Genomic DNA, 27,464 nt, shown 5'->3' on the forward strand with positions numbered 1-27,464 from the left:
AAGAGTGTGAGAAAATTAGTAAAGTCCTGGTTATGAGTCATGGGTAGGTAACAATAAAAATGTGTTAGATGCAAAAGCGTGGCACACCATGGAGTCTACAAGCTTTACGGTAAGCTTTAGGCTGCGATACTATTCTCCAGGGGAGGGTAAGTCCCATCAGCCTTGGCCAGCTGAAGTTAATAAATTCAATGGTGGTTATGTCCAAGTAGCCATATGCAGTATTACACTGTTATTTTTCTTTCCTACAACTGAATATATAATAAGAAGTTGCAGTGTGGAGTGCTTTTCTCAGTGTTCCATGCCTTCTTTCAGGATTGTTTATTTATTCTAAAAGTACAGAGCAGTGAACAGAAGATAAAACAAATAAATGTGTTAAAAACAAAGTTTAAAAAATTAGGGTGGTTAGATAAGGAAGGCATTCTCAATTAAAACTGTTTTCAGGAGATGCCAAAAACAATTCAGTGTTGATGCCTGCTGACCTCTAGAGGCAGCTCTGAAGTCTCTCCTTAGGGTACACTCCAGACATATGCTTTCTGATGACCTCAGTGACCAGGAAGGTCGGTGAAGGAAATGATGGTTCCTTATCAGTATTTCATTCCATCTCCTTTCATATATTCAATATTCTGTGATCAGGGAGCATGCACAATCCTCAGGGTGTTAGGATACTGAAGAGGCATGTGTTCTGCACCTTCAGCATCCTAACACACACCTTATGGTTTACAAACCTTAGAGTTTCCTGAAGGATGATGATACATTTGCTCTTGTTTCTTAGTAACCTTGTTTTGTTATACAGAGCCATCCTAACTCAATACCTCAGTTTGCTATTGGTATACTCTGTATGTGGGAGGTGCATATTATATATAATACAAGTGAAAGTACTCAGAATTACTAACGTACTCTCAATTTGGAAAAAGTTGCACATGTGCTAGGTTTTATACATTAATGTCAAAGTATCAGGAGACTGTAATTTAGACATTCTGGGACAGATCCAAGTATTACCTTTTCTTAGAACTGCGTTCTCTGCTCTTGTCCCTAGAGCTATGCCTGCTCCTTTGGTGGCTGTGGCTCCTGCTGCGACTGGTAGAGCGAGATCTGTGACGGTGACGTTTCTCACGGGACCGTGACCGAGTTCTTTTCTTTCGTTCACGTGAGGAGGAACGAGATCTATGCCTACGGCGATCACGGGATCTAGATCTGAAGAGATTAGATGAAAGAAACAGCATATACTGTATCTGCCATATATACAAGGTCTTTTATTAGCAATTTTTGTCATAAGAGTTTGCTAATCTTAATGATTAACAAAATGCTTTGAAACTGATGTCTCTATGGGCTGAAACTCTAAATACAGTAGACTCCCGACTATCCAGCTCGCGACCATCCAGCCTAGTTAAAAAATAATAATTCTCCATAATAAAATGAGGAATAATTTACTTTGCCAAGCCGTTGCAAGCGGGCGTCTGCTACAATCCTCCTACGTACCGTGTGCATACCACAAGTTGCGACATGCAAAGCGCAGATTTCCCCCACCCTGCTACCTGTTCTTTGCTTCATCAGTTGTGTATTGAATGTCAACAAGTGAGGAATATGTTTGCCACTGTTCCTGGTTAAGTTAGTAAATTGTTGTTTGGTGTGCTTCGCTGATTTTTTTATTAAAGATCACGAAATGGGTGATAAACGAAAAAAGGTTGTAGTGACTATGGAGGAGAAACTACGTGCTATAAAACGACTAGACTCTGGGGTAATGGCAAAAACTATTGCTTCAGATTTAGGAGTCGGGAAAAGTACAGTTGGAGACTGGAAGAAAAATCGAGCAGAAATTGAAAAGTGGTGTGCTGCCCAAGCTAGTGGAAGTGGAATGAAAGTAAGAAAAACGATGCTGAAAGGTAAGCATAAAGAAGTTGAGGAAGCTTTATTTTTGTGGCATGAACACTTAAGAGGAAAAGGCTTGCCTGTTACTGGGCCGATATTGCAGAAAAAAGCATTGCAACTTAAGCGACAAATAGAAGGAGAAGATTCAGAATTTACTGCCAGTGATGGATGGTTAGATCGGTGGAAAAAACGATTCAGTATTCACCAGATTACCATAAGTGGGGAGGCTTTATCTGCTGATAAAGAGGCTGTACCTTTGTTCAAAGACTACCTTTTTAAGCTTATTGAAAAGGAGGGAATTTCTGGGGAGCAGTTGTACAACTGTGATGAGACCGGTTTAAATTATAAGATGCTCCCTACAAAAATGCTTGCATCAAAAAAAGAAGCCGCTGCACCAGGATACAAGAAAAGCAAAGAACGAGTCACCATCTTGGCTTGCAGTAATGCAACTGGCAACCACAAGCTTAAGCTTACGTTAATAGGAAAATCAAAGAAACCTAGAGCTTTTAAAAAACTGAAAAATCGGGAATCACTACCCCTATATTACACACATCAAAAGAAAGCATGGATGAATTCAGAAATCTTTAAAACCTGGTTCCAAAATGAATTCGTACCGACTGTAGAAAAACATTTGAAAGAAAACAATTTGCCAAGAAAAGCTGTACTACTTCTTGACAATGCACCTTCGCATCCTGCCACTGACGAACTCACAGATGGAGACATCAAAGCTTTATTTTTACCACCCAATGTGACGGCTGTTTTTCAGCCAATGGACCAGAGCGTCCTTGAAACGCTAAAGAAAAAGTATCGTTGGCGTCTTCTCAGTTCGTTGATATCAGCGATTGATAACAATGAAGACTGCGTAACCACTCTGAAAAAGATTGACATGCTAGATGTCATAAGGTGGTTGGCCGAAGCATGGGAAGAGATTCCAAACATATCACTTGTAAAGTCTTGGAAAATTCTTTTGGACCATGAAGATGGTCATTTCAACCTTGAACCTGTGTGTGAAACCGAAGTGGAAGATGAAAATGATAAACTTGTTTCGTTGCTCGAAAAAGTACCAGGCTGTGACAATGTCAATGCAGAGGACATTACAGAATGGATGGCAAACGACGAAGCTGATGAAATAACTGATAACGATATTGTGGAAATGATGACACAGGAGGAAGTAATAGAAGAGGAGGAGGAGAAGGCATCCTTAGATGACAGGAAAAATCTTATCCCACATTCGGAAGGGTTCAAGACAATTGAGGCAGCGCTGCAGTACATTAGTGAGCAGGAGGAAGCAACGCCAGCTGATATCATCTGCTTGCGTAAGTGGAGGGACATTGCATCGCAGAAGAGGGCTAAAAGGGAGAAGCAGTCATCTATAAAGGACTTTTTCAAAAACTAAAAACTGTCAGTTTTGACTCTTTCATCTTAGGCCTACCTTTTCACATTTGTGTAATCATTTATCAATGAACAGTAAAACAAATTTAAATAATTTTTGTAAGAATTAAGCCTACGTTTTACGTTAATGTTTTGTTTATTTTAAAAGTGTATGTATTCATACTGTACAGTGTACATGATTTTATGTTTCCTGCAATTATGTTAGACATTATAAAATTTATCTTAAAATGTGTACATTATTTTTATCCTTGGACTTCCTTTATCTGTAATAAATTTTTAAAACGTACAGTACAGTACATAACATTTATAAAGTACTGGCCTGTACTAAGAAGTCAGAAAATATGAGTAAGAGCGAGTTCTGGTATAAAAAGGGTGTTTTTAATGGTATGGGTGGGGTAGGAAGTGAGCATTTATAGAACTCCGGCCTATCCAGCTTTTTTGTTATCCGACCTGTCCTTCCGCCACATTAGGCCGGATAGTTGGGAGTCTACTGTAGTAGCTGATTAAGCATAGTTAAGAGAAATCACTTCCTACACTGTGTGCCACTGACAAGGCAACAAGACTCTATATTACTTCCAGGACTAAAAAAACTTAAGTTCTGAGTTTAAACAAACACCCCTAAACCTAACCCCTAAAACCAGTAGAATTCAAAACTCCCCAGATATCTTAAAACTTCAAGGGAGAGCAAAATAGTAATAGTGTTGAATAGTAAGTTATGTTGCTTTGAAACCATTCTAAAACAAGCCATAAGTTGTAAGGTGCTATGGAGGCCACCCTGTTCCCCACCTTGCCAGGTCCTGATGATAAGGCTACTTGCACTCTGAAAGGGTAATTGTAGAAATAGGAAGGTGTGCAACCAGCAAATGAACAGCAGGAAAAAGAATCCACAGATGCTTCTTAACAATGCAATCCTGATCAATGGTTCCCACTTGTGAAAATGTATAAAAGAAATAACATTCTACCTTTTGGGGTTCTTGCTATGAGATCGAGATCTGAAAATAAGAAAGGTGAATTTTTATGCTGAAAAGTCAATTCACATAATATACTGTTTAAAAGATGACATTAATACAAAGCATTTTATATGTTAAATGTACAGACAATGCTGAGCAGAAGTCTTAATCCAGGTCCAAAACAAACTAACTATTCAATTTTTAATTAATGCAAACTCACAATAGTTCAAGAGCATTTTGCCCCTGAGAAAAGACTAACACTGAAATGCATCAGGTGTATTTAATGCTGTAAGAACAAAGGTCATGCTGGATCAGACCAAGGATCCATCTAGTCTAGCATTCTGTTTATAGCTGCCCACAGAATCCCCCAAGCAGGGCATGAGTGCAAGAGAACCTTCCTTGCCATGTTCCCCAGCAACTGGTGTAAGATATACTCTTTCAGATACCAGAGGGGGCACACAACTTTCAGGAGTAGTGGCTTTTTACAGACTTCACTTTTATGAATCCTCTTTTAAAGGAGACCAAACTGTGGATGTGAACTTCATAGACTAACTATGCAGTTTGTTACTCAATTTAATTTGTTTTTTTCCCCCTTAGTGACAGCCTAGAAACGGCAGAATCATTTTCTAACAAGGCAAAAACCATATAAAATAGTGACAGGAACTGCAAATATGCACTATATGCAGCAAAAATTGAGTTCTACCTCCTTAGCTTCTCCCTTTCTTCCCTCTCCCTTTCTTCTCTCCGCTTTAGACGTTCCTGATTTCGTTTCTCCTGCTTATCAGCCACAATTCTCTGAAAAACAAAGGTTTAAGAAATAAATAAATATTCAAAAGATAAAGCCAAAGAAGCTAAACACTTGCTTTTGGTCTGTGCTTGGTTCTGTTTCTAATATGGCATGATTACCAGTAGTACACTTTACCAAGGAGGATGCAATGCACGCTCCAAATGGGACACTTATTTATACAGGCACATCATTTAGAGAAGTGCCCTAATTTCTAAATGATATTTTCATACTAGTTTTGCCATATTCTTTAGAGATAGTAATGGTGGGGAGCGAGAGAAGTAGATTAATAGGAAGTAATGTGATCACTCTAACCTTATTTTGAGGAATAAGTACCAAAATAAAGGTTTGGTGTATGATCATGTGAATGGAAAAGCTGGACAACTGGCAAATTCATGTATTTCTCTTGACAACATATTCAACAGGCAAGGAATGCTCAAATGAAGATATATGCTCTTAAATGCTACAGGAGGGTGAAAATCCACAGGCATTTTCATTAGTGAGAGGACATTTTTAAAGACAACTTCTTGAATTCTTATTTAAGAGCTATTCATCCATCCATCCATCCATCCATCCATGTTTATATACTGCCCCATAGGGCTCTCTGGGCAGTTTACAAACAGTAAAGCATATATACAACAATAAAATACCCAAGATAAAATAATGATACAATAAAAGAAGCACTAAAACACTAAGCAAGGAATAACTTCAACAATTATAAACGTTAACCATCCCAATACAGCAGCAACAATAACAGTATTAAAATATAAATATATAAAATTAACCATCTTTTAGTTCTTAAAACTAAAAGCCCCATGAAGAGTATATTACAACAGTCCAAACAAGAGGTTCCCAGAGCATGGATAACCATAGCCAGGCTCTGCCTGTCCTGATAAGGCCGCAGCTGGTAAATCAGCAGTAGCTGATGGAAGGCACTCTGAGCCACCAAGTCCACTCCTGACTCCAGTGATAGTCCTGGGTCTAGGAGCACTCCCAAGTTATGGACGGTGCCCAGGACATGTTGAAAATCTTCCCACTGGACAGATGATCTGCCCACCAAGATTACCTCCAGCTTGTCTGAACTGAGTCCCAGTTTGTTGGTCCTCAGTCAGTCCATTACCGAGCTCAGGCACTGATTCAGAATGGCAACCATTTCATCTGGGTTAAATGAAAAAGAGGGGTGGAGCTGTGTGTCATCTACATATTGATGACATCTTGGCCCATACCTCCAGATGACTTTTTCCAGTGGCACAACTAACAGGGTACAGAGCAAAAATCCTCCTTCTGGAAACAATCGAGAAGGACACCATGGCTGGTGTCAAAAACTGCTGAAAGGTCCAAGAGAATCAACAGGGTCACATTCCCCCTGTCTCTCTCCCAGCAAAGATCATCCCACAGGGTGAACAAGGCAGTTTTCCTTTCCAAAACAAGGACTGAAACCCAACTGAAATGGATCTCAATCTGTTTTATCTTGGATAAAACCACCCACTCAAACACCTTGCCAAGAAGGGGATATTTGTGACACGTCTATAGTTCTTCACATTCCCTGGGTCCAGGTTCAGCTTTTTTAGGAGTGGTTTAGTCACAGCCTCTTTTAAGGAGGCTGGTACCACTCTTTCAAAGAGGCATTGACAGTCTCCTTGACCCAAGTGTGAATCCTCTCCTTAGTTGTAACAATAGACCAAGAAGGGCAAGAGTCGAGCATACAGGTGGTGGATCGAACATGACCAAGTTCCTTGTTCACATCCTCAGGACTCAGTAACTGAAACTGTGTAATGTTACACATTACAAAAAAGCCAAACAAATTTGAGTGGAAACTGCTTACATTCAAATGCTTAATTTAGAAAACTGTAAAAACTACAGTAAAATATCAATCAACTTTAGAAATGGAAAATAATTATTTGCTGGTGAAACAAGAGACAGGATACAGGCTGGTAGATCTCTTGATATCTCTTGATACCTGATATGACAGTGAGGATACCACAACTGCCTAAGTCCTTCATGTTATTAGTGTATTAACTCATTATCCTCAGAAAGATATGTTCTGCATCCATGTCCCAGAGTTCTTGAACACAAGTTTAAATCAGGTTCCTAGCTATTTGAAGTTCAGTGAACTCTTTTAATGCCGTATTAACTAATGCAAATGTATTAAAATAGTCTGACCAGTAACTGTTTTGATAGTTCAAAGAATACAGTATATATTTACCCTAAGTTCTTCAAGCTTTTCTCTTATTTCAATAAAACCCAAGTGCAATTTTCCACCAAAGTGATCAGCAAGCCGCCTGTCATTATCATGTAGACCAAGATAGGCTGAACACACTTCACAGACCCGAAGCTTCTGCTGCTGAAAGCTGGAAGCAGGCATGGAATTTCTGTATACTTCCTAGGAGAGATATCACAATACTTCTCTAAAATACATGAACATGTAACTGGTACAGAATGTTATTTACTAGCTGGAACAATGTGCCTTTCTTAAACAGGGGTAGGAGATTTAGCCAGGGACATGAGGTCCAGGCAGAATCACCACCCTACAGTTAAAAGTCCTCATCAACTCTCACAGTGATTTCAGATTTATAGATCTCTCTTTCACTGTAGTTTCTGTATATGCCTTACTGGTTGTACATTATGCTGTCATGTAATAATTTTGAAACAAGCAAGTCAGCAGAGGATGTAATGACTATTAACAAATAGGACCTGCAATGCATAGTTGTAATACAGTAGGCCAGTCCATTCTCCTGCCCTATCCCATTTGTTTCTACTCCAACAGACATTTTGTGGCTGTTGTAGGCCACTGAGCATAGTTCTCACTAGATTTGCAGGTGGGTCAGCTACCTTCATTATGCTATAGTGTCTTACAGAAGTATTCACCCCCTCTGACTTTTTCATATTCTGTTGTGTTACAGCCTGGAATTGAGATGAATTTAATCACCATTGTCACCACCTGATAGACTCAAGTTATTCAAAACTGTGAAGGTGCAAAAAATTTTACCAGGCAAAAAAGTAATAAAAAACAAAATGGTCACATAAGTATCCAACCCTTTAAGTCAATACTTGATAGAAGCACCTTTGGCAGCAATTACAGTTGCAAATCTTCTTGAGTAAACCTCTATCAGCTTTGTGCTTCTGGATCCTGTAATATTTGCCCATTCTTTCTGGCAAGTTAAAAGGGTGTGCGGGTGTGAACATTTCTGCAAGGCCATCTTCTAAATATTTGTGTGCGCGCGAGCATGTGTGTATATGACAATGTGTGCTTCTGCAAGCCACCTGTTGTTTCAGTGGCGTAATTTTGACACTTAATTCAGTATTAGAAGGTGTGATTAGCTGGTTTTCTGACTCACATGATGTGATGCTTCTTTCTCTGGTAGCAAGAATGAAGAACTCAAGAGGAACCAGTTATTTAGAATGCAATCTCCCCCGCCCACCACACACAACTAGATTGTGCTAATAAGCATTTTCAGGGAGAACATAACCAACATGTTAGTAACTAGTTTAAAAGTTGAAAAAAATAGATGGATTTGCACTGTTGATAGATTGTTTTTTTTTTTTTCCTGTATATAATTCACAACCTTTGGTTGGATTTCGTAACCAACCAGGATTTGTGAGCACCATTAATTTCCTCTCTTCCTTGAATCTTCTGGAACATGCAGAGGTTATGGTGGAAGGGGCAATGTCTCACTTTCTACTGGGATTATATACAAGAGAGAAGTAGCATGAGGGATTCATCTTTGTTTTGCAAAAGACCCTTATCTGAGTCTTCTGGCATATGCAGGGGTTTTCTCCCAGAAAGGGAAGAAGCAGCACAAGTGCTTCACAGAACTGCCCTCCCTCATGACTGGTAAGAAGTAAGAAGAGTTAGAAACCACCCAAAACAGTTAACTCTAATTAACTAGATTTTAGGGACAATATATTTAAACCAATTTAAAGCATCTCCTTATATGCCATCACAATGAATTAGTTTGTTCATAAAGAATATGAACTGGAAAACTGTTATGCTTACAACCACTCTTTTAACCTTGATATCCCAAGACTAAGTGAAAGCAACTGTTAAAGAATGCAAATTCAGATTACCTCTGCTTCTCTCTTTTTTGCCCTGGCTTTCTCCACTTCGTCCATGACTTTCTGTGATTCTTCCACGTTTCCATCAGCTCCAAGTTGTTCTACTTTGGCAAGCAGCTTCCCAATTTCTTCATTCAATTCATGAACTCGTTCAGCCTTTAGCAGGGAAAAATAATACATAAGAAAAATTCAGAAATTAACAGAAATCACTGCAACAAAATCAACAAGTGGGACTTGCCAAAAAAAAAAAAAAAAAAGTTAGTATGGGGTACTCCTGTTTGGTGTCCACTCCAGCTCTTCGAGGATACCTCATTCATCCCTTATCCCCCTAATTTTCCATTTTTAATTTCTTCTTCCAGTGAGGAATCTTTGATCACTGAATATACTCAGTCTTCATAGAAACATTTAGGGTTTTTTCCCTTAAAGTTTTTTTTTTCTATTTGGTTATAACTCTCCTTCTGTTTCTGGGTGATGCAATTTTGTTTAGCACTTGGCGAATCACACAAGATTAGGAAAAACCCAATTTTGATGTCTATTCAAAAATTGGGTACCAGCCTCTCATTTCCTAAACTAATAGTTTGCAGTCACAATACTTTATACAAGTGAAAAATCTTAGCTCAAGACTTCCTCTTTAAAATTTTCCTTATGACTATTTATTTATTTAATTTTTCAATTTATATCCTGCCTTTTTCCTACAAGGGCTCAAGGCAGCTTACATCATTCTCCTCCTCCATCTTATCCCCACAACCCTGTGAGGTAGGTTGGGCTGAGAGTCTGTGACTGGCCCAACGTCACCCAGTTGGCTCCATGGCTGAGCGGGGACTAGAACTCAGATCGTCTGAGTCCCAGTCCCATGCTCTTAACCACTACACCACACTGGCTCTCACTGGCTATAGCATTTACCCACTTCAAAATAGCTGACATTGTTAAAAGTCAATATAAAATGACACCACATGCAAACTAGTCATGAATCATGTAACATCTGCTCAGCAATTGAGATAATACAGGCATGGGGTGAGTTTTCCATTCCTTCTTGCATTGCTTGAACAACCCCATAAATCTTCTTGCACCTCTGAAGAAAAAGAGGTGGCTTTCAACTTCTCCTAAGACGATTTCAGTACAGTTTACTGATTTGCAAAACTTGCTTTTGCACCTTTGGGTTATGTTTCTTTCCAATGTCTATGCATTTATTTCAGTCTAATTCCTCCAGAAGCTTTCAATCCATATATTAAAAATTGCTAATATCAAGGCAGCCAGAGACTTGAACATAGATCTGTAAAACTTACATCTACTTCCTTTAACATCTGTGCATGTTGTCCTTTCTCAGCTATAGTTCAACTTCTTCTAAATTGAACTAATACCCTCAGAGGGTTGCCAAGATGATTAAGGAGACAAGCGGGTAAGTATGAAAAATTTTAGACAATAAAGTATTTCTGAAGTATAGTTATTCAAGAACTAAGCTAAAAGAATTATCCAGAGAGTATCCTGCAGAGTGTGAGTGTTAAAAGCTTACTTTGGCTGCAACTTCAGCACTGATCTCCTCTTGGGTTTCTGCCAGTCTCTTCTTTGCCACTTCAGTTCTTCTATCACAGTCAGCAATGAATGACTGCAGATGATCCATTGCCTACAGTATCAAAGGACAATCACTGCTAGAATTATGTCACAGATGTTAGACTTGTTCTTCCACTTGTTGTATATACTATCAGAAGCAGAGCCAATAATAACCTTAGGATATTCCATCTGCCATGCCTTCAGTGAAAGAAACCCCATTGAGAAAATGTGCTGTGTATTCCTGATGTTAGCAAGACTCAAAGGTACAGAAGGCAAATCTACCAGAATAGATTCTTCTCAAAATGAAATGCTATTTTTAGAGAAATGGTTAGACTTTGGTCCACAGAGAGCAAGCAAGAGACTAAGCAAGAGACTTAGAGACTAAGACAATATCAAGAACTATTAGTAACTCTTAATAACTACCAAAAGTTCCAAATTTCATGTTGAAAACATGGAACTGTATACCTTTCAAATACTACCTGTTCTGGAAAAATAATTTTGAAATCTCTGGCATTTACCACAACCCTTGACAGAACTAAGAATTTAAAGAACACAATTGCACTGTATACTAATCTGATATGGTGTACATTCTCTAGCCTTTATATAGTAGTTAATTCAAAAGCAAAACATACATCAAGCTCAAAGAAAAAGTCTTGTTCTTTTGATGCAATTTCATAATCTGCTCTTAGTGCCAAGTCATGCACCTTCAAACATTCTCCAAGGTCCATCCTCTGAAAAGAAAAAAGCAGAATATTACAAGGGAAGCATTAGTAGTTACAGATCATATTCTGTTCTGATATAGTAAAGGAAGCCACTTTCAAGTAATTTACATAAGCGTGAAAACAGTATGTTTGAAATTATTACAGCATATCACATGTATTCCCACATTAAGCTATCCAACCCAAACTGCACTGAAACATCCACAAACACCAGTATAATCATTTGCACAAATCAGCAGCAAATATTTGTTTCAATCTTTACTATACATGGTACAGCCTTAAGCAGCAACTTAATACTTGGAAAGCTGAAAAATCCTGAATATGTTTTTCCATGTTACAAGCATACCCCTAATGATAACCTGTGACAAAACCAATGGGCCAGTTTACATGATAAAAAAATCCACAGGTGGTTTAATTGCAGTACAGGTGGAGCATTATTTCCATAATCATGCACAGGCACAGTTGTCATCTAATCTGAACCTGAGTAGCATGGTTTGTTAGAAGGATCACAACCTTCTGATAACCCCACAGCAGTGAACAAGGGTTAGATATCTTTCCTTGGCACTATTCCTTATCACTGCTTTCCTTATCAAGTTTAAAGATTTATTTGTTGTTAGTCGAAAAGTCGTGTCTGACTCATCATGACCCCATGGACAACACTTCTCCAGGCCCTCCTGTCCTCCACCATCCCCCGGAGTCCACCCAAGCTCACACCAACCGCCTCAGTGACTCCATCTAGCCATCTCATCCTCTGCCGTCCCCTTCTTCTTTTGCCATCTATTGTTCCCAGCATTAGACTCTTCTCCAGGGAGTCCTTCCTTATCCTGCCTGTAAGTTTACATTTCTACACTGCTCAGTAGCTAAACCTCTCTGGGAGATTAGTCACAATTAAATTTTTTTTTTTTTTTTTTTGAAATACAGAACTAAAATCCTTTCCCCCCGATGGCCCCCAAGCTGGTATAGGGAAGAGGTCAGTTACTGCATTGGTTTGAGACCAAAGATTTTACGCAAAATTGATACAGCTATGGCAAAACAGACTTCTCTATACTAACAAAAAGTACTACATGCCAAGAAGAGAGTTTACAAGAGCTCTCTACAAACTGGTACCTTCCAGATGTTTGGGCCTGTTTCTAGAAGTTCTAGCTAGTATCCCCAGTGGTCAAGCATGCTGGAAGTTGTGATTCAAAATATCTAGAAGATGCCTGGCTTGGATGAGACTGGTTTACAACAATACATGAGGAAGGTTTACCTTTGAAATGCAAGATCTCACAAAACTCAGTGAAATAAATGTAAACATCCAAAGGAAGCTAAACAGGGTTGGTGTCCAATAGCAGAGCAGCATAGGCCATGCTGTATCAAAATGCATAATGAAATAGATGCTAAAGTAGACTATGCAAATAATTCATAACAACTGGTTACAGTCAATAAAAAGACTTGAAAATGACAGGATTTCTGTATTAAGTATCCTGAAAAAGCATTAAGAATGGTACTGCTATAAATTTAACGACAAAGGAATTATGTTATCTTCAATACTGAGGAACACTGAAGTTCAATAAAACCTTTACAGAAACTTACTCTGGAAAACCATGACATACTGACCAGTGAGATAGCATGACATACTGACCAGATTTACATGACTGGGGAAGAAAAAGAAGCCATACTGGCTACTTTTTCCTGCTGTACACATATCAATTGCATGACACCTCATTTACATCATCAGCCTTGGACATGGGTTGCTGTAATGTCCAAACATGGGAAAGTGTGAGGTGGTTGTGGCTTCGCTTGTTATAAGACTTGGAAGCCAGCCCAGATGGTTAGGACAATGTGACAACCTGCACACATATGGTTTCTTTTTCTTCCCTGATTACATGAACACTGTTCATGCCTGACATACTTTTTCAGGCAAGCATGCCAAGTTACTGCATCAGTTTGTGAAATATACTGAAATAACACCTGTTATAATTCATTTTAACACTGTTAAAAGGTTTTCAAAAAAATATACAAGCTCAATATTATATAACTAATCAAGTACTTTGAAATCTCTGAGTATAACCTTTCCTAGGCTATATCACTTAAGACAGCTGGAAAAAAGACCACAGTTCTATAATCCAGATATAGTAAGACGATAAACATGTTGCTACTGTTGACAATATTTCACTACTCAATTTCATTTCTTCACCAACATCTCTCATTTTTCTGTCTTGTATGTTTGTCTCAAAGGAAAAACATTTTTTTAATTCATGCCATGCATATCAAGCTACAACTTTTTACATATTTCATTATGAGAAAAATGAGGACATGCCTAACTCTCAGGGCCACTACTGATGTATGACATATTTGCACACACAAAATTTTATGCAGAAATCAGGATTCAAAAAATGACAAGAAAATGTTTGGCTGCTTTTTAAAATTTCGGATCAGCTTGTTAGTCCTGATGATTTTTATTTTTATTTGTGGGTGGGCACATCTTCTGCTTTGGGTGCTATATATAAATTGCAGCTATGGAACAGAAACTTTTGTTAGAATCTAGATATGTTTCTCCTGCTTTTACAGCCCCAGAGTTGCCAATGTTATTGAAAGTATTGATGGATGCTGATCACCTATACTGGCCTGTAGCTATTTAATATCATAAATATGATATACAATGGAGTGCTTATTTTCCATTTTGCAAGGGTTTATGAATCTTAGATTATGCATAATTTAGCCAAAAATGATGTTTTAAGTATATGGGATGTTGCAACATCTCCTTAATAAGGGCTTAATTAAATTAAGTGCCATTTGTTGGTGATATAATGCTACTAATGCTTCTTTTCTTCACACTTTTTGGAAAAGCCCAATGGCAACTTCTTTTTGGGGCAAGATAATAATTCAGATAATCTTGTACTGGAAAGTTCATCAGTACTGAAGGATATACAAGTTCTTTTTAATTACTTATTCATCTCTTGGAATTTAATGCAAGTTCAATGTAAATAATTCCCTGTGCTCCTTTGAAAGCTAAAAGGCTGATATTACAACAAAAAATTTAATGAAACTTTTATTGTTTAGATAGGTGACTTTTACGTGTAATCTACAAATGGATAAATCTATTCATATTGGAGGTTCTTTGTTGAAGTATGCTCTTAATTATTTTTTTAAATAAAGGCAGTATGGTCTGTTACATACTTGATATATTGGAATATATAATAATGTAACTAGTGCTATGAATCTTTTTGGATATCTTTTAAAAATTGTAAAGGGTTTTTTCCTTCTCTAATGGTTCAGTTTGATTCTTTCTGTATTACACAATATTTTTAAAGGACATAAACTAGAACTAAATCACACACAAACCAAAAACTAGTCTAAATTATTCTTTTTTCACCAAAACACTACCCTGAACCAGTTTGAAATGTCTGCCAAGTCAAAGTGGAACTGAAGTTCAGATAATAATTAAATGTTTCAAAATATAAAAGCTGGTATTATTATTACAACTTTCTAATTCACATCAGTACACATTAGATCAAAATCCTGGATTTTTATACAAACAGGGTTAGATCCAAACTAAGGGCATAATCCTATGGTCCTGGGAGGGTGTCCCAGAAGTCACATTATGTCTTTGGATATTCCTTTCTAAGAGTGAGAATTAACTTTGGCAACAGCTGAACCAAAATATATAAAAGATTCAAATTCTTGTGAAATAACAAGCAAAGAACTGGTGCTTTAACTGCAAGGCGATCATACCAGTCGGTCCTAGAAGAGATCAACCCTGACTGTTCCTTAGAAGGTCAGATACTGAAATTTTGGCCACCTAATAAGAAGAGAAGAGCCTAATGCTGGGAACAAGAGAGGGCAAAAGAAGAAGGGGACAAAAGAGAATGAGGTGGCTAGATGGAGTCACTGAAGAAGTCTGTGTGAGCTTAAGTGTACTCCGGGGGATGGTGGAGGACAGGAAGGCCTGGAGAAATGTTGTCCATGGGGTCACAATGGGTCAGACACGACTTCGCGACTAACATCATCATCATCTTCAGTCTGCAACTCAGTTCTTAATTGCTTTCCAATAGCCTGAATCAAGAGTTAGGAAAGAACAAACTTGCTTGTTCTTTCCATTTTCTAAGGGGTTCTATAACATTGTCACTCAGGCATTTTAGCATATTTCTTAAAAGAAGCTATATTTGAAATCCTGCTTTTCCTTTGGGATGTATATCAGTAGAATCCATTGTCCAAGAATAAAAAATGCTCAATCTGTGCTAACAGTGATATTATAGGGAAACTTCCTATGCCCCAAGATTCAGTTTCACAAACCTGGAAGAAAATTTTTTGACTTTTTTGGGGGGAACACTGTGATAATTCTTGTTAGAAAAAGGATCTCTACATAAAAATTGCTACATAAAAACCACTCTGAAGATATAAAAATTGAAACCATGAATTTGAAACTGGCAATGATATAAAAATAATTTAAGCAATGGCTGACTCAACTGGTAATATGCAGTCAGGTCCAGACCCTAAAGCAAGGGTATAAGACCTCTTGCCTGCTCATTTAATGCAGTCCATAGACTACCCCATTCTGGTCTGTACAGCCTGTTGTGGTTCCTCTAACAGGTAGGACTTAGGCTCCATGGAGAAATCCCCTTGCAGTTATGACAATTTGTGTTCAGAGATAAGTGAGGGTTCCTCTGCTAGTGCACAACCCTACTGTTCTCTCCAGTCCCAGACTAGAGATAGCAGTAGGCAGAAGAGGGGCAGCAGCACTGGGATTCATCTGCACCAGAAGAAAGTGACTATTCTCCCTGCAGGTGAGACCCACTATCCCCTTAATCCCACTGCCAATTCCAACCTATGATCAGAGATAGCAGCAGGGTGAGGGGCAACAGGCAATGCTCCACCTTCACACACCCTACCTCCTTTCTGTATATGGGGGAAGGAGTCAGGCTCTGCAAAGCAGTTGAAAGTCCTTTGCTTCTCTGTTAGAAAAACAGTGTGGATTCAGCTGCTTCACCTTCTTTCCCCATTGCAGGAAGGATGCAGGGTGTGCAGGATAAAGCTGACCTAGTCTCCCTTGCTCCTCAGTGAAGTAACAGGGGTTAGGTTCAATCAGTGTTGCTGCACACAGGGCTCCCTAAAGGGCGAAACTTGTACACAGTGGAGACTGGTCTTGGTTCAAGTGTCCTGCTAGAAAGCTACCTGGTCTTTGAGTCAAGAAGCAAATGCTATCAGGTGGGTATGGTCACACCACTGGCATCAATGGAACAGGTAGGCCCACCTGACATCATACAAATTATGAAGAGCTGGGGGGGGGGGCGGTCATCCAGCCCCTACTCAAAAGTTGTGCAGCAACCCCTTAAAACACATTTATCTGGCTCTATGTATATCAAGGTGAAATGCAAATTTCTTATAAATGATACTATAAGCAAAAGAAAAAATAAAGAACATTTCCAAGATGTAAAAAATAGAGAAAGTCCAGAGATCATGTATAAATCATGTAACGACTTAACGTTACAACATCCCAGCTATGCCTGTTTTCTTTCACTGTGAGATTTCTATTACTATATGCTGACACCTTTGTTATAGAAGGGAACATCCATCTTGAGGGCTTATTCCAGCCTATGGGGCTCCTCTTCTAGCTTATGCAATCATCAGGGGGCAAGGATTGGCCTTGTGATCAGAGATCTTCTGAAATGGGTTCCTCTGACAGCATGGCAGGAAATGCAGGGAGTAGGATCTCCTCCTGGCACTAAGCAATTTTGTTCATGCACTCCGTATTTCCTCCATTAGGTAGATTCACAGCATGCAAAGCCCCACACTCGTATGTGCAACACCTTCTCTACTGGATTGATGCTATGTGCATCAATTATCCTTGGCTAAACTGGTAGCCAGAGTATTTCTCCAGCCAATAATAACTCAGTTGGATCAACTTTGCGGTGTACCATCTACCCTCAATAGAGGAGGCTGGCGTGTAGCAAAGTAGGATTCCAGTTCAACAAATAGCTAGGGTGCTTTTCCAACTGCCAATTTAGTTGGGAACATGTTTCACTGCACAACAAATAGAAGAAAATGGTGCCCACACAATGTGGTTTCCTGGACGTTGTGCCATATCTGTGAGGAAGCAAATGTTACCAGTGGCATGGCCTTGGGCCCTTATGTCCCAACCTATGGAGGCTGGAGGGGGGGGGGGAGGTGTCTTTTAGTTCCACATCTGAGTCCAGTTCCCTGTCTATTATAGGAGCTAACCATAAATAATGTGATTCCCAAGAATCACTAGTAACCCTTATTCTTTCATTTAGTGTAGTAGAAGACCATTCTCTTTCAGGCAGATTGAGTCTATTACACATGGCCTAAGATACATTTCTGCTTGGAAATGTCTGGAATTGAAGCCTTTTTGTTGTTCAGAGTCTTGATACTACTTATAACTCCAGTAAAACTGTGTAGAAGTTGACATGATTGTGGACTGCATTCAAAGCCTGATATTCCCTCACAAAGATGCTGATAGGGAGATTACTGCCAAAGAATAATAAAAAATACGCACTGTTCCAGAGAGGACATCATGAGGGCAGCAGTTGAGAAGATGACTTTTGCATACTCTGTCATCACTGAATTTGATTCGCTGACGGGTAGTATCCCCTGTAACACAGCAACATACATTTCTGATTAGACTGATACCAAACATTCTGCAAACTAGAATTGTTTCACTATTTGTTCAAAAGACTGTTCTCCATTTCAGACAAAAAAAAATCTAATAAAATGAAACTGAAAAGTCAATACTATTTCAGCATCACTAATGGATTACATGTGGTAACTATTTTACATACCACCCAGCATTAAAATAATGCAAGGAAGCTAATAACATTGGATGACAATGCACTGCCTCACAGATGTTTTGTCCTATTAATATGGACTGCATTTAGCGTTAACAGCCTGGTAAGTATTTAATAAATACTCCTTGCACATTGACTGAATGCCAGCTGCTATTTCTTCAGGACCTTATTTGTGGCATTAATTGATGCTTTTACTTTGACCAGGTTCAACACTTTAGATTTTGGTATTTATATAAAGCTAGAACACTGGGAAAAAGAAAAATGCCTACAAGCTACATTATGTACAAACGTGAAACCCCGTAAGATGGAAACATATCTGCATTAATGACAAACTGAGATTTCTATGAACACAAAAGCATCAGCCTGCTTACCACACAATGAAGTCCAATTGCAAGTCTAATCAATCTCATCTGTGAACAAGGTTGGAAATATGAGGTCTAAATGGTAAACTGAACACCTGGCTACTGATTTATTGCAGGATTTGTTTTCCTTCAAGAAAAGGGACAGTGGAATAGTTACTATTTCATATTGAAAGGAGGTTCCTGTGAAAAGCATTTTCAGTCTGCAGATGCAGCAGCAGTTATAAAACTCATATTATTCAATTTTTTTAAAAAAATTACCCTTTAAATTGTAATTATGTAAAATGAAAACCTACTGGTGAATTACTGAAGCAGAGGAGAACTGCTGGGACAAGGATATGTATGCAACTTTACCCCAACTTCATCCACCCCTGAGGGTAGAGAAATTTGCTGTTACAAATGCAGTCACTATTCTATTCCAGTAAGTCTGAAACAGGCAATTGAAGTGACTCTACACTCTAAATCCTTACTTTAATCATTTCACTGTTTAATTCCAGTTTAACTCTTTGCCCTATGCAGAATTAAAATGTAACATTTTCAGATGGGCTATATTCCATTGAAATTAAACATTTGTTTCCGATATCAGTGTTTATCTAGAGGCTAATTAGGTAAGTAATTCACAAACTAGAACAGCTTCAGAGTAGTTCAACAATAGGTTTTCAGAAGCTAGGTTTCTAGATTTAATCATTTTATACTTATGAAAATTTAGAATTCTCTTTAAAATTCATGCCTGCTATTGCAGAAAATTTGAGAGAAACTGGGATGTTTTCCCATCAGTTTCTGTTTCTCTCTCTCTCTCTCTTTTAAATACACAAGTTGCAGGTTTCACATTAATTAACACATCTGAAAAGTTAGCAATAACTCACGGCTCGGCGAATGCGGGGCCTTTCTGACACTCCCTTGCAGAATGAAGTAGGCAGGCATAGATACATTGAACCTTTATGAATAAAACAAGGGGCCAGATTGTTCAGTTTGTATATAATAAACTCTGCCAGCATTTTCAGTACAGTATCTAGAAATACATGCTGAATGTAAATAATGGTGTGAAACCTGAATTATTTTGTGCCTGATGGTAATGAGCTAGTTTGTTATTCAGGGGAGAGTTCACTGAAATAAATATGTCTCTAAATTATGGCTGGAAAAGTATTTTAATTCCTAGGTATCAATTCCTAGGTATTTATTTATTCCCATCCTTTTTCCTTCCCAACAAGCTAAGTATTTGATGTTTGCCATAAAATGTGGATTCTGATGCCTAGAATCTGAAGTATTTTTCCAGCCTTGCTTATAACTATGTTTTTTTAATGCTTTTCAGCTGTTGCAACTTCTCAAAATGCACATCACATAAAAATGAATTCTCATCAGAGCCATGTTAACTCTTAAACAAGAACAGCATTTTACTCATCTATTTAAAAGACAAATTTAGATAAAATCTGATTGCTACAGTAGCTCTTTGGTGACCAGCACTTACAGTTACCATGGTATTTTAAAAAATGAATGAAATGTGAGTTAGCTTTTACTGTTTTATTGTTACATTTTCCAATGTCCTCAGAGGGGGTTATTCTTGCAATTGTAGCAATGAATTTATGCAATCACAAAGCTAAATTCATCTTTAGAAACAGCAGCTTTCTTTTTTGTAAGGTGTCTGGCCCAAACCATATTTCCATATAATATTAGAACAGGAATGCATCTTCATGAATTATGAGGACAATTGCTATGTTGACAATGACCCAGCCTGTACAATCAACAGAACCCATCATGGCTTAAGTCATAATGATCTGCTGGGCAGGATGTGAATATTCAATGCCTGGCTGTTGCTTGTTATGTCAACTCAAGCAGCAGGGGCTTTGTGATGTTAACCAACCCTCATATAACCCAACAACAGAACAACTATCTGAAGCTGAATACTGAAAACAGCACCAGCATGCATCATGGTGAGCTGTTTGTACAAACTAAAATTACAGATTTTCTGGATATTAAACCTTAAAACTATATAAATGTTAAAAGATTAATATGCTATAGATCATGATGCAGTGAGGGGCCTTCATAATCCAAAAACACCCCAAAACAAAAACAAATAGAAAATGCAAAGTTTTCCTTTTCTATAACTTCAATAGTAAGAGATAAAGTTACAGTAATAAATTAATTTAGGTTACAGAAAACAAAACTATATTACACATTCTTATTTATATGTACTGTGCCTTTTGTTTTTCAGACTAATCCAAGACTGCTGACATTCAATATTTGAACAAGCACTCACAAACTAAAGAGATTAAAATACTGGTTTCCAATCAATACATCATTCTTTTCTCAATCATAGTACTACAGGAACCCTACTAGTGCTAATGGTAACTCTTCTGTTTTGGGGTTTCTATACTGCCTTCTTAAGTCTCAGGTCTAAAGCTGTGAGAGAAAACAACAAGGACAAGCAGGTCAGTTAATAAAGAGCCTTTAGCTTCATCTATATTGCACTGGACCTGGGAATTTCACTAAGAATTCTGTACACATCGCTAGGGATTGAGAACAAGTAAATCAACAAGTACCTCAAATGGTGCTTATCAGAGATAGCTGAGCCACAAAGAAGTTGAATAAGTAGTTTCTCCCAATCAAGCCCACCATAATTCCAGCTTACTCAACTGTGCATTAACTGTGCCTCTTTTTTGGATTTAATATTTTCCTTCACAGAAAGATATTGTGAAAGCATAACATTAGCATAATTGTCATATCTGCTCCCAGCACTGAAGGTAGGCACTGAAGCACTGAACCATAGTCCCATGTCTTGTCACCCTGAAGAAGTCACACATACAACCACAATTGTACCATGCTTATATGTTCTGTACAAGGACAGTACTGTTCTTTTCTAATATGAATCCCTACCATCTCCCTACTAAAGCTAAATATATGCTGAATTTATTTTATTTTAACTTAAAATTAATTCGTAAAAAACCAATACAGGTAACAGTGTGAAAACCACCTAACAGGCCAAACAGCAGAACAAAGAAGCCTGGGAAAAAGATTACTGACTACTATGTTCCCTAATTTTTCTTAGGAGTCCACACAGATTAATGCCTTTTATTTTCTGTCATAGTCTGTGTGTGTATAAACAGGGAGAGGAGGAATGTTATATCAGAAGCAACCCTCAGCCTCCATTCTCAACACCATGAAACATATAATTTTGGTTTCCTTCAAGTTTAGATTACATAAATTACAAATTAGCAGAGGCCAACTTAACTCTGGTCACCAAAGAGCAAATATATTTCTTTCTATGTGTCAGGAAATAAAAAGGGTTTATTCTTGGAAAGAGCAGATATCCTCAATTTCTCAGCAATAAAGGATCAAGTTCTTCCAAAACTGATTTCTGTTCCCGTATGGTTGCTTTTAATTCAACATAAAATAGCTTCATCTGTATAAATCTATGTACTTTCAAAAGGCCTATTCAGGACAAATACATATAAAACACACCCATCCTAGACAATGTAGCTCTAAGAAAAAATAACAAAAACCTTTCCTTTGCTTTAATATCCTATTTTGTTCTTGACTGAGTCACCCGTGAAAGAGCTGCTGGGTACAAGTAGAAGTGGCAGCTCTCTCCTACTCATCCCAGATGCCCATGGGTTGTTTAACCCATGGGCTGTTGTTGCATGCAAAATGGCCCAATGAAAACTTTTCATATGCTCTAGAACAGTGATGGCGAACCTTTTAGAGACCAAGTGTCCAAACTGCAACCCAAAACCCACGTATTTATCGTAAAGTGCCAACACTGCAAAACCTGAATACTGAGGTTTTAGTTTAGAAAAAACAACTCACAGCCAGTCCAAGCAAGTATCTGTATCTATGTATCTCCTTGGCAGTACACTGACTGCCCATGTGAAAGCTCAGACAAGTTGCAGCTAATGAGTCGAGCCTCATGACATCATCACCTGGCACCGCTACTCCTTTCCAACCATGTGCATGGCCCCTATAAGCACTGTTATCTGATGCTCGGCTGCTGGGGTAATGCTGGGGCGACTTGTCTCACATGCTGACAGAGAGGGTTCTGCGTGCCCACTGTGGCAAGCGTACCATAGGTTTGCCACCACTAGAATATAGCACTGAGTTTGGGGAAAGCTGTATTACAATATACAAAACTAGCTATAGCAATCATAGCCAAGAGTCTTGTTGATCACAGTAAGCACTAAGGCTTGGCTTATTCCCAATTTTCATTCTACTTCCAAATAATTAGCTAACACAGAAAATAAGAATAGGGAATTAAGATTTCTCATCATCAGATTTGGAAGGTCACAAAGATCCTGATCATGTTATGTCCTAGGGATCAGACTATGGTTGTAAAACAAAAACTTCCAGGGGCCTTTGGAGCTTATGTTAGACTCCTGAATTTGTCATTCAAGGAAAAAAACTGTTCAAAAAGTTAGTCAAATAATAAGTTGTTCTCTTGAACAAGTAAGGTTTGTAATTGCAAAGTTTAAGAGTGATTTAAATGATCTTCCAAAAGTGCAGTGCTATTATACTGCAACCATTAAAGAGTCCGTAATGGTGGCATATTATAAACAATGCCAAAATAATCAACAGAAACAGAACATATATGATGTTTATGCTTAAGTCCCTTCTCAAGCTTCGCAGCACTCAGTGTTTTCAAAGAGTTTTTCATTATACTATTCTAAACCTCTGTGTTATCTGGCCTCTCTGATATGTGTGGGCTCCATTCATTAGATCCATCAGAGAGAGAGAGAATCTGACAATCTGAAACTGTTTCATAATTTAGCAGATTCTGATCAATTATGTCTAGCCTTGCTAACCTGCAAGAATTCATGGTGAACAAGACTCTGTCCCATCTCCAAGGCCTCCAATACTACAGTGAACATGCATAGTATTCCAAACTTATCTGAGTGAGGTTAGGGATGATTCTTCACTGTGAGCACTTTTTCCAAGCATGGGGAGGAAATTAACTGATTGTGTGGTACCTCCAAGAAGCTCTGACACCGTAATTGCAAGGATAGCTCTCATACCAATTTCAGTCGCATTTACGTTGAAGCAGGGTAGACTAATATAAATCAAGGTGATTTAAATCATTGATAAGATTTAAATCAGCGAAAATTAAACTTAAACCACTGATTTCCCCCATATATTTCCTGAACAGTTCTGACCACTCAACTATGTTAATTTGTAACTAAATAGAATTACTAGTTACACTGGTTTATTCTTACAAGCAGATTCTGCAACCTTTTCTCTGATACTTTGCATTTGTATTTGCTTATCAAAAGCAACTATGGCAATTTGAGGTTAACAGTGCAATACTTATATATTGTACATACTGAACAATTTTGCTTTTTTCTTTCCAGTGTTGCTTCTTTCAGCTTCATTCTCACTTGGCCCAGTATCACCCTCATAAAAATTAAGTAGGGGAAAAAATGGCCACAACTGATAGGTCAAGGGAAGGTTTGCTAGTTACTAGGAGGACTAGAACACTTTATTTTCATCAGGTCTATGTCTAGTAGGTAATGGAGTCAGCACTCATAGCTGAATGTTAATCATTATCTTTTTCCATGTTGGGAGTAGGGAAGATACTTACCGTGGTAAATGATTTTGGGGGCCAAAAAACAAAGCCACTCCTGAAACTGTATTTCAGAAAATTGTTCAAGAATATTCTGATACCAATCACACATTTTACTGTTAGAACTATGCAAAATGCTACTGGCATTATAATATGAACTCAAATGTAAAAATAAAGATAGTAAACCAACTCCTCAACATCAAGCAGCTTCTCCACACAGCTTGATAGAGGTACATCTAAGACGCAGCCAAACTGTTAGGTCGGGTCTGTGTCTGTAGCTTCAATGCTGCACTAAAATGCCGCCCTAAAATATTTTAAATTCCTCATAAATTAGGTCAAAATACTTTAATAAGAGATGGCAGCATGATCTCCTTTAATACTTAATCATGTTTGTAGCAATATAATTTACTGATGGGGCCTGGGGACACTGAACTTAATGTAATTACTCATTTATTTGTACTATTTCTGTACTACTGAAAATCCCTACTTTAGATGCCCAAGTAGCATCAATGACATGAAACGCTGCCTACCAGTTTGGGCAAATGAGACTTCTGTGTCACATGCTGGGCAAAGATACCCTGGCTGCTATTGGCCCATGAACTAGTAACTTCCAGACTAGACTATTCGATATCCTCAACATGGGACTGTCCTTGAAGAATGCTCAGAAACTAACAGTACCATTTACCGTGTTTTTCCGTCTATAAGACACCCCCATGTATAGGATGCCCCCCCTTTTCCTACCTATCTCCAACGAATAAGCTGCTGCCATGCGCACCGCTTTGCCGCCCCCCCCGTGGTGACACCCCCAGTCTCCTTCCCCCGTGCACCCATGGCCCCTGTGTATAAGACGCACCTTCTTTTTTAAATAAATGTTTTTAAGAAAAATTAGCGTCTTATACACAGAAATATATGGTAAGTTACCAACTGGTACTAAGTATCAGGAATATAGCTTATCAGTGTTGAAACAGCTGCATTGACTTCCTATTTGTTTCCAGGCACAAATCAAAGTACTGGCTTCTCAACTTTAGGCATGGTATCTAAAGGACTGCTTACTCCCATATGAAACTGCCTGGCTTCCAAGGCCTTCAGGATAGGAAGATGGCAAAGAGGAAAACATTTTTTTCATAAGTGACACCCCATTTGTAGAACAGCCCTCTTCAACTAAAGATCTGCCTAGAATGGGCTTTGTTAAGTTTTAGTTGCAAAGATAATATTTGTTGTGCTCAAGCCTTTTAACAAACATTTATTTTCAGTTTCCAGTAAGTTTTATATAAGGTGTTCTATTGCTGTTACATCTGGTGCCATTTAATTGTAATAATCTGAACCGAGTTTGCTTAATATCATTATACACTACTATGATCATGTTAATGGAATTTAAAAGTAGGATACATTTTTAAAATGTTGATTAAAATTGTTTATTAAAATTGGATGTCATTACGGATACAATTGCAGCCCTGAGACACTGTAAAGGGTAGAATATAATAAATAATACAATCCTAAACAAACTAATGTAAGATCAAGTACACAGGGACATCTAAATCACACACATACACAACAGTGGTGTGCACAATTCACTGTGGGTTATTAAATTCAAAATGAGGCTGTGGAATTTGTGACCCTTGCCAACAGTTGTATCATGCAAACCCACTAAGTGTCAGTTATGCAAGAATTAAACTACCCTTGCATAATGACCTGGTTCACACACACTAATCACAATGAGTTATGCTATCCACAAGGACAATTTCATAACAGGTTGTGGAAATTAACTATCAAGATGTTCAGCAAGTGCAGCAAAAAGCTCTGCAGTTTTTCACAATCTCACCTGTAGTCTGGTTGGTTTCTTTGTTAACTACTGTACTTTGTAGTTCACTTTGACAGCTGAAATGTTCCAAGCAAAATGCATATAGGCTATTTGTGCATATTTGTCAGGGGTCAATTGCCAGTTTGTCAAAGGAAAAGCACCATTAACAAGGAAAAATATGGCAAAAGTAAGTTACGTTACATTATTCCTGCTCCCCAGGTTTACACATCACAATAGTAACCAAGTGGGGGCTGGATGGGCAAAGGGGTACCTGCAATTGCTGACTGCAAGTGGGACCCATCACTTGAGGAAGGCAGATCTAGTGCTTCCAGAGCAACTGGAAATAAAGTTATTTGCTTCCGGAATGGGGCAGATTAGCAGAGCTCACTTGTCCCTATTTCTGCTTATTTCAGGGTTTCCTCTGCAAAGCACTAAGTTTCTGTCATGCAAGAGGAGTGTCCCACATGCACAACAAAACTGGCAAGACCCACCACTTGTGCAACAGAAGCAATGGCTGCAAGAGATGCAGCAGAGGTATAAGTAGCCCATTATTTCTACAGTATTTTCAAAGTTATATTCAGTTAGGAAGAAACAATCCTAAAGAGATTTCAGCCCAATCCACACTCTGGCCCAGTTTGCATTCATGAGTTTTTGGAACTGGGCACCAGCAATTTCTGTTCACATTTATTTTACATCTGCATTCTGCAACAACCCAGGAACCTCACAACTGTGATGTTTGAACCTGGTACTCTACTCTAAACTGTTTGATAGACTGTTAACTATGTATTTGGTGGCTGGATTAATACAAAAATACAGTAAAGCTATATATAATCCATCCAGGGTGCAATCCTAATATCAAGAAAAGTTTTGTTGAACTCAATGCGGCATATTCTATGTAAACATAAACAAAAGAAAGATATGGTTAGTGCTGTATTTTTTCATTCACTGAATTCCTTAAAATTCATGTCAAATTAAGCTCTTTTTGTTTCATAAGTTTGCTCTTATAGCATTGATCTATAGCAGAGACATTAAGAAAACAATAAGTGACCTGGTTTGTACATAACACCAATTCTTGTGTTAAAAATCACTTGAATTAGAGATAGCGGCCAGGACTTAGCATGCTTCCACCCACTGTTTGCCACTTCCTACTTCACATCCACTTTCTGAAGCAATCCAGGAACAGTCCTTCCTGGGTAGTCAGCCTTTACCTGCAGTCTGGGTTACTGAGAGATAAAAACCCCATGGTTTGTCGGTGGGTTAAATCTCTGGACTGTTTAAACATTTATTTATTTATTTATTTAGCAAACTTATATGCCGCCCCATTCGCCTAAGCCTCGGGGCAGCTTACAAATAAATAAATATCATTAATACAATAAAATATAGCTGGAGACATCATGGCCAAGGTTGTTAAAATCAATAAATAAAATTAACAATTAAAATGACGTTTAAATAAAAAGGTCTTGGCCTGGCACTGAAAAGCAAATAACATAACTGCAGACATACTTTTTCTAATAAAACAAGAAATTTCTTGTTTGCAAAAAATATTTTTAATAGAAACTGGAAATATTCTTTGAACATACTGCATGCCTTTCTCTCTCTTGCTCTTTTAAAGGACACTAAATTTGATTTTATTACTGACTGTGTATA

At 38.1% G+C, this 27,464-nt stretch overlaps 2 protein-coding genes across 5 annotated transcripts in view; one reads left to right on the forward strand and one right to left on the reverse strand.

The window, feature by feature from the left end:
- LOC123036334 (putative RNA-binding protein Luc7-like 2) overlaps window positions 1–27,464 on the reverse strand; it is a 30,946-nt gene that overhangs the window by 1,690 nt on the left and 1,792 nt on the right. For 2 of the 4 annotated variants that reach the window (XM_044455502.1, XM_044455501.1), the window contains exons 2-9: window positions 17,821–17,915; window positions 11,235–11,333; window positions 10,565–10,675; window positions 9,064–9,207; window positions 7,202–7,378; window positions 4,915–5,006; window positions 4,224–4,253; window positions 1,000–1,194 (exon numbers count right to left, since the gene is read on the reverse strand). In XM_044455502.1, coding sequence (XP_044311437.1) covers window positions 1,000–1,194; window positions 4,224–4,253; window positions 4,915–5,006; window positions 7,202–7,378; window positions 9,064–9,207; window positions 10,565–10,675; window positions 11,235–11,333; window positions 17,821–17,915 — 943 coding nt within the window. Of the gene's footprint in view, window positions 1–999; window positions 1,195–4,223; window positions 4,254–4,914; window positions 5,007–7,201; window positions 7,379–9,063; window positions 9,208–10,564; window positions 10,676–11,234; window positions 11,334–17,820; window positions 17,916–18,480; window positions 18,599–19,334; window positions 19,406–27,464 lie in introns of those variants that run through there. The other 2 variants (XM_044455504.1, XM_044455503.1) reach the window with 2 other exon arrangements.
- On the forward strand, window positions 1,190–3,404 carry LOC123036333 (jerky protein homolog-like). Its single transcript, XM_044455500.1, has one exon. It carries the CDS (start codon window positions 1,664–1,666, stop codon window positions 3,263–3,265), a length of 1,602 nt encoding a protein of 533 aa, XP_044311435.1. The 5' UTR covers window positions 1,190–1,663; the 3' UTR covers window positions 3,266–3,404.

This window comes from Varanus komodoensis, unplaced genomic scaffold (genome assembly GCF_004798865.1).
Source record: "Varanus komodoensis strain SLA01 unplaced genomic scaffold, ASM479886v1 scaffold8, whole genome shotgun sequence".
In the NCBI taxonomy this organism is placed as follows: domain Eukaryota; kingdom Metazoa; phylum Chordata; class Lepidosauria; order Squamata; family Varanidae; genus Varanus; species Varanus komodoensis.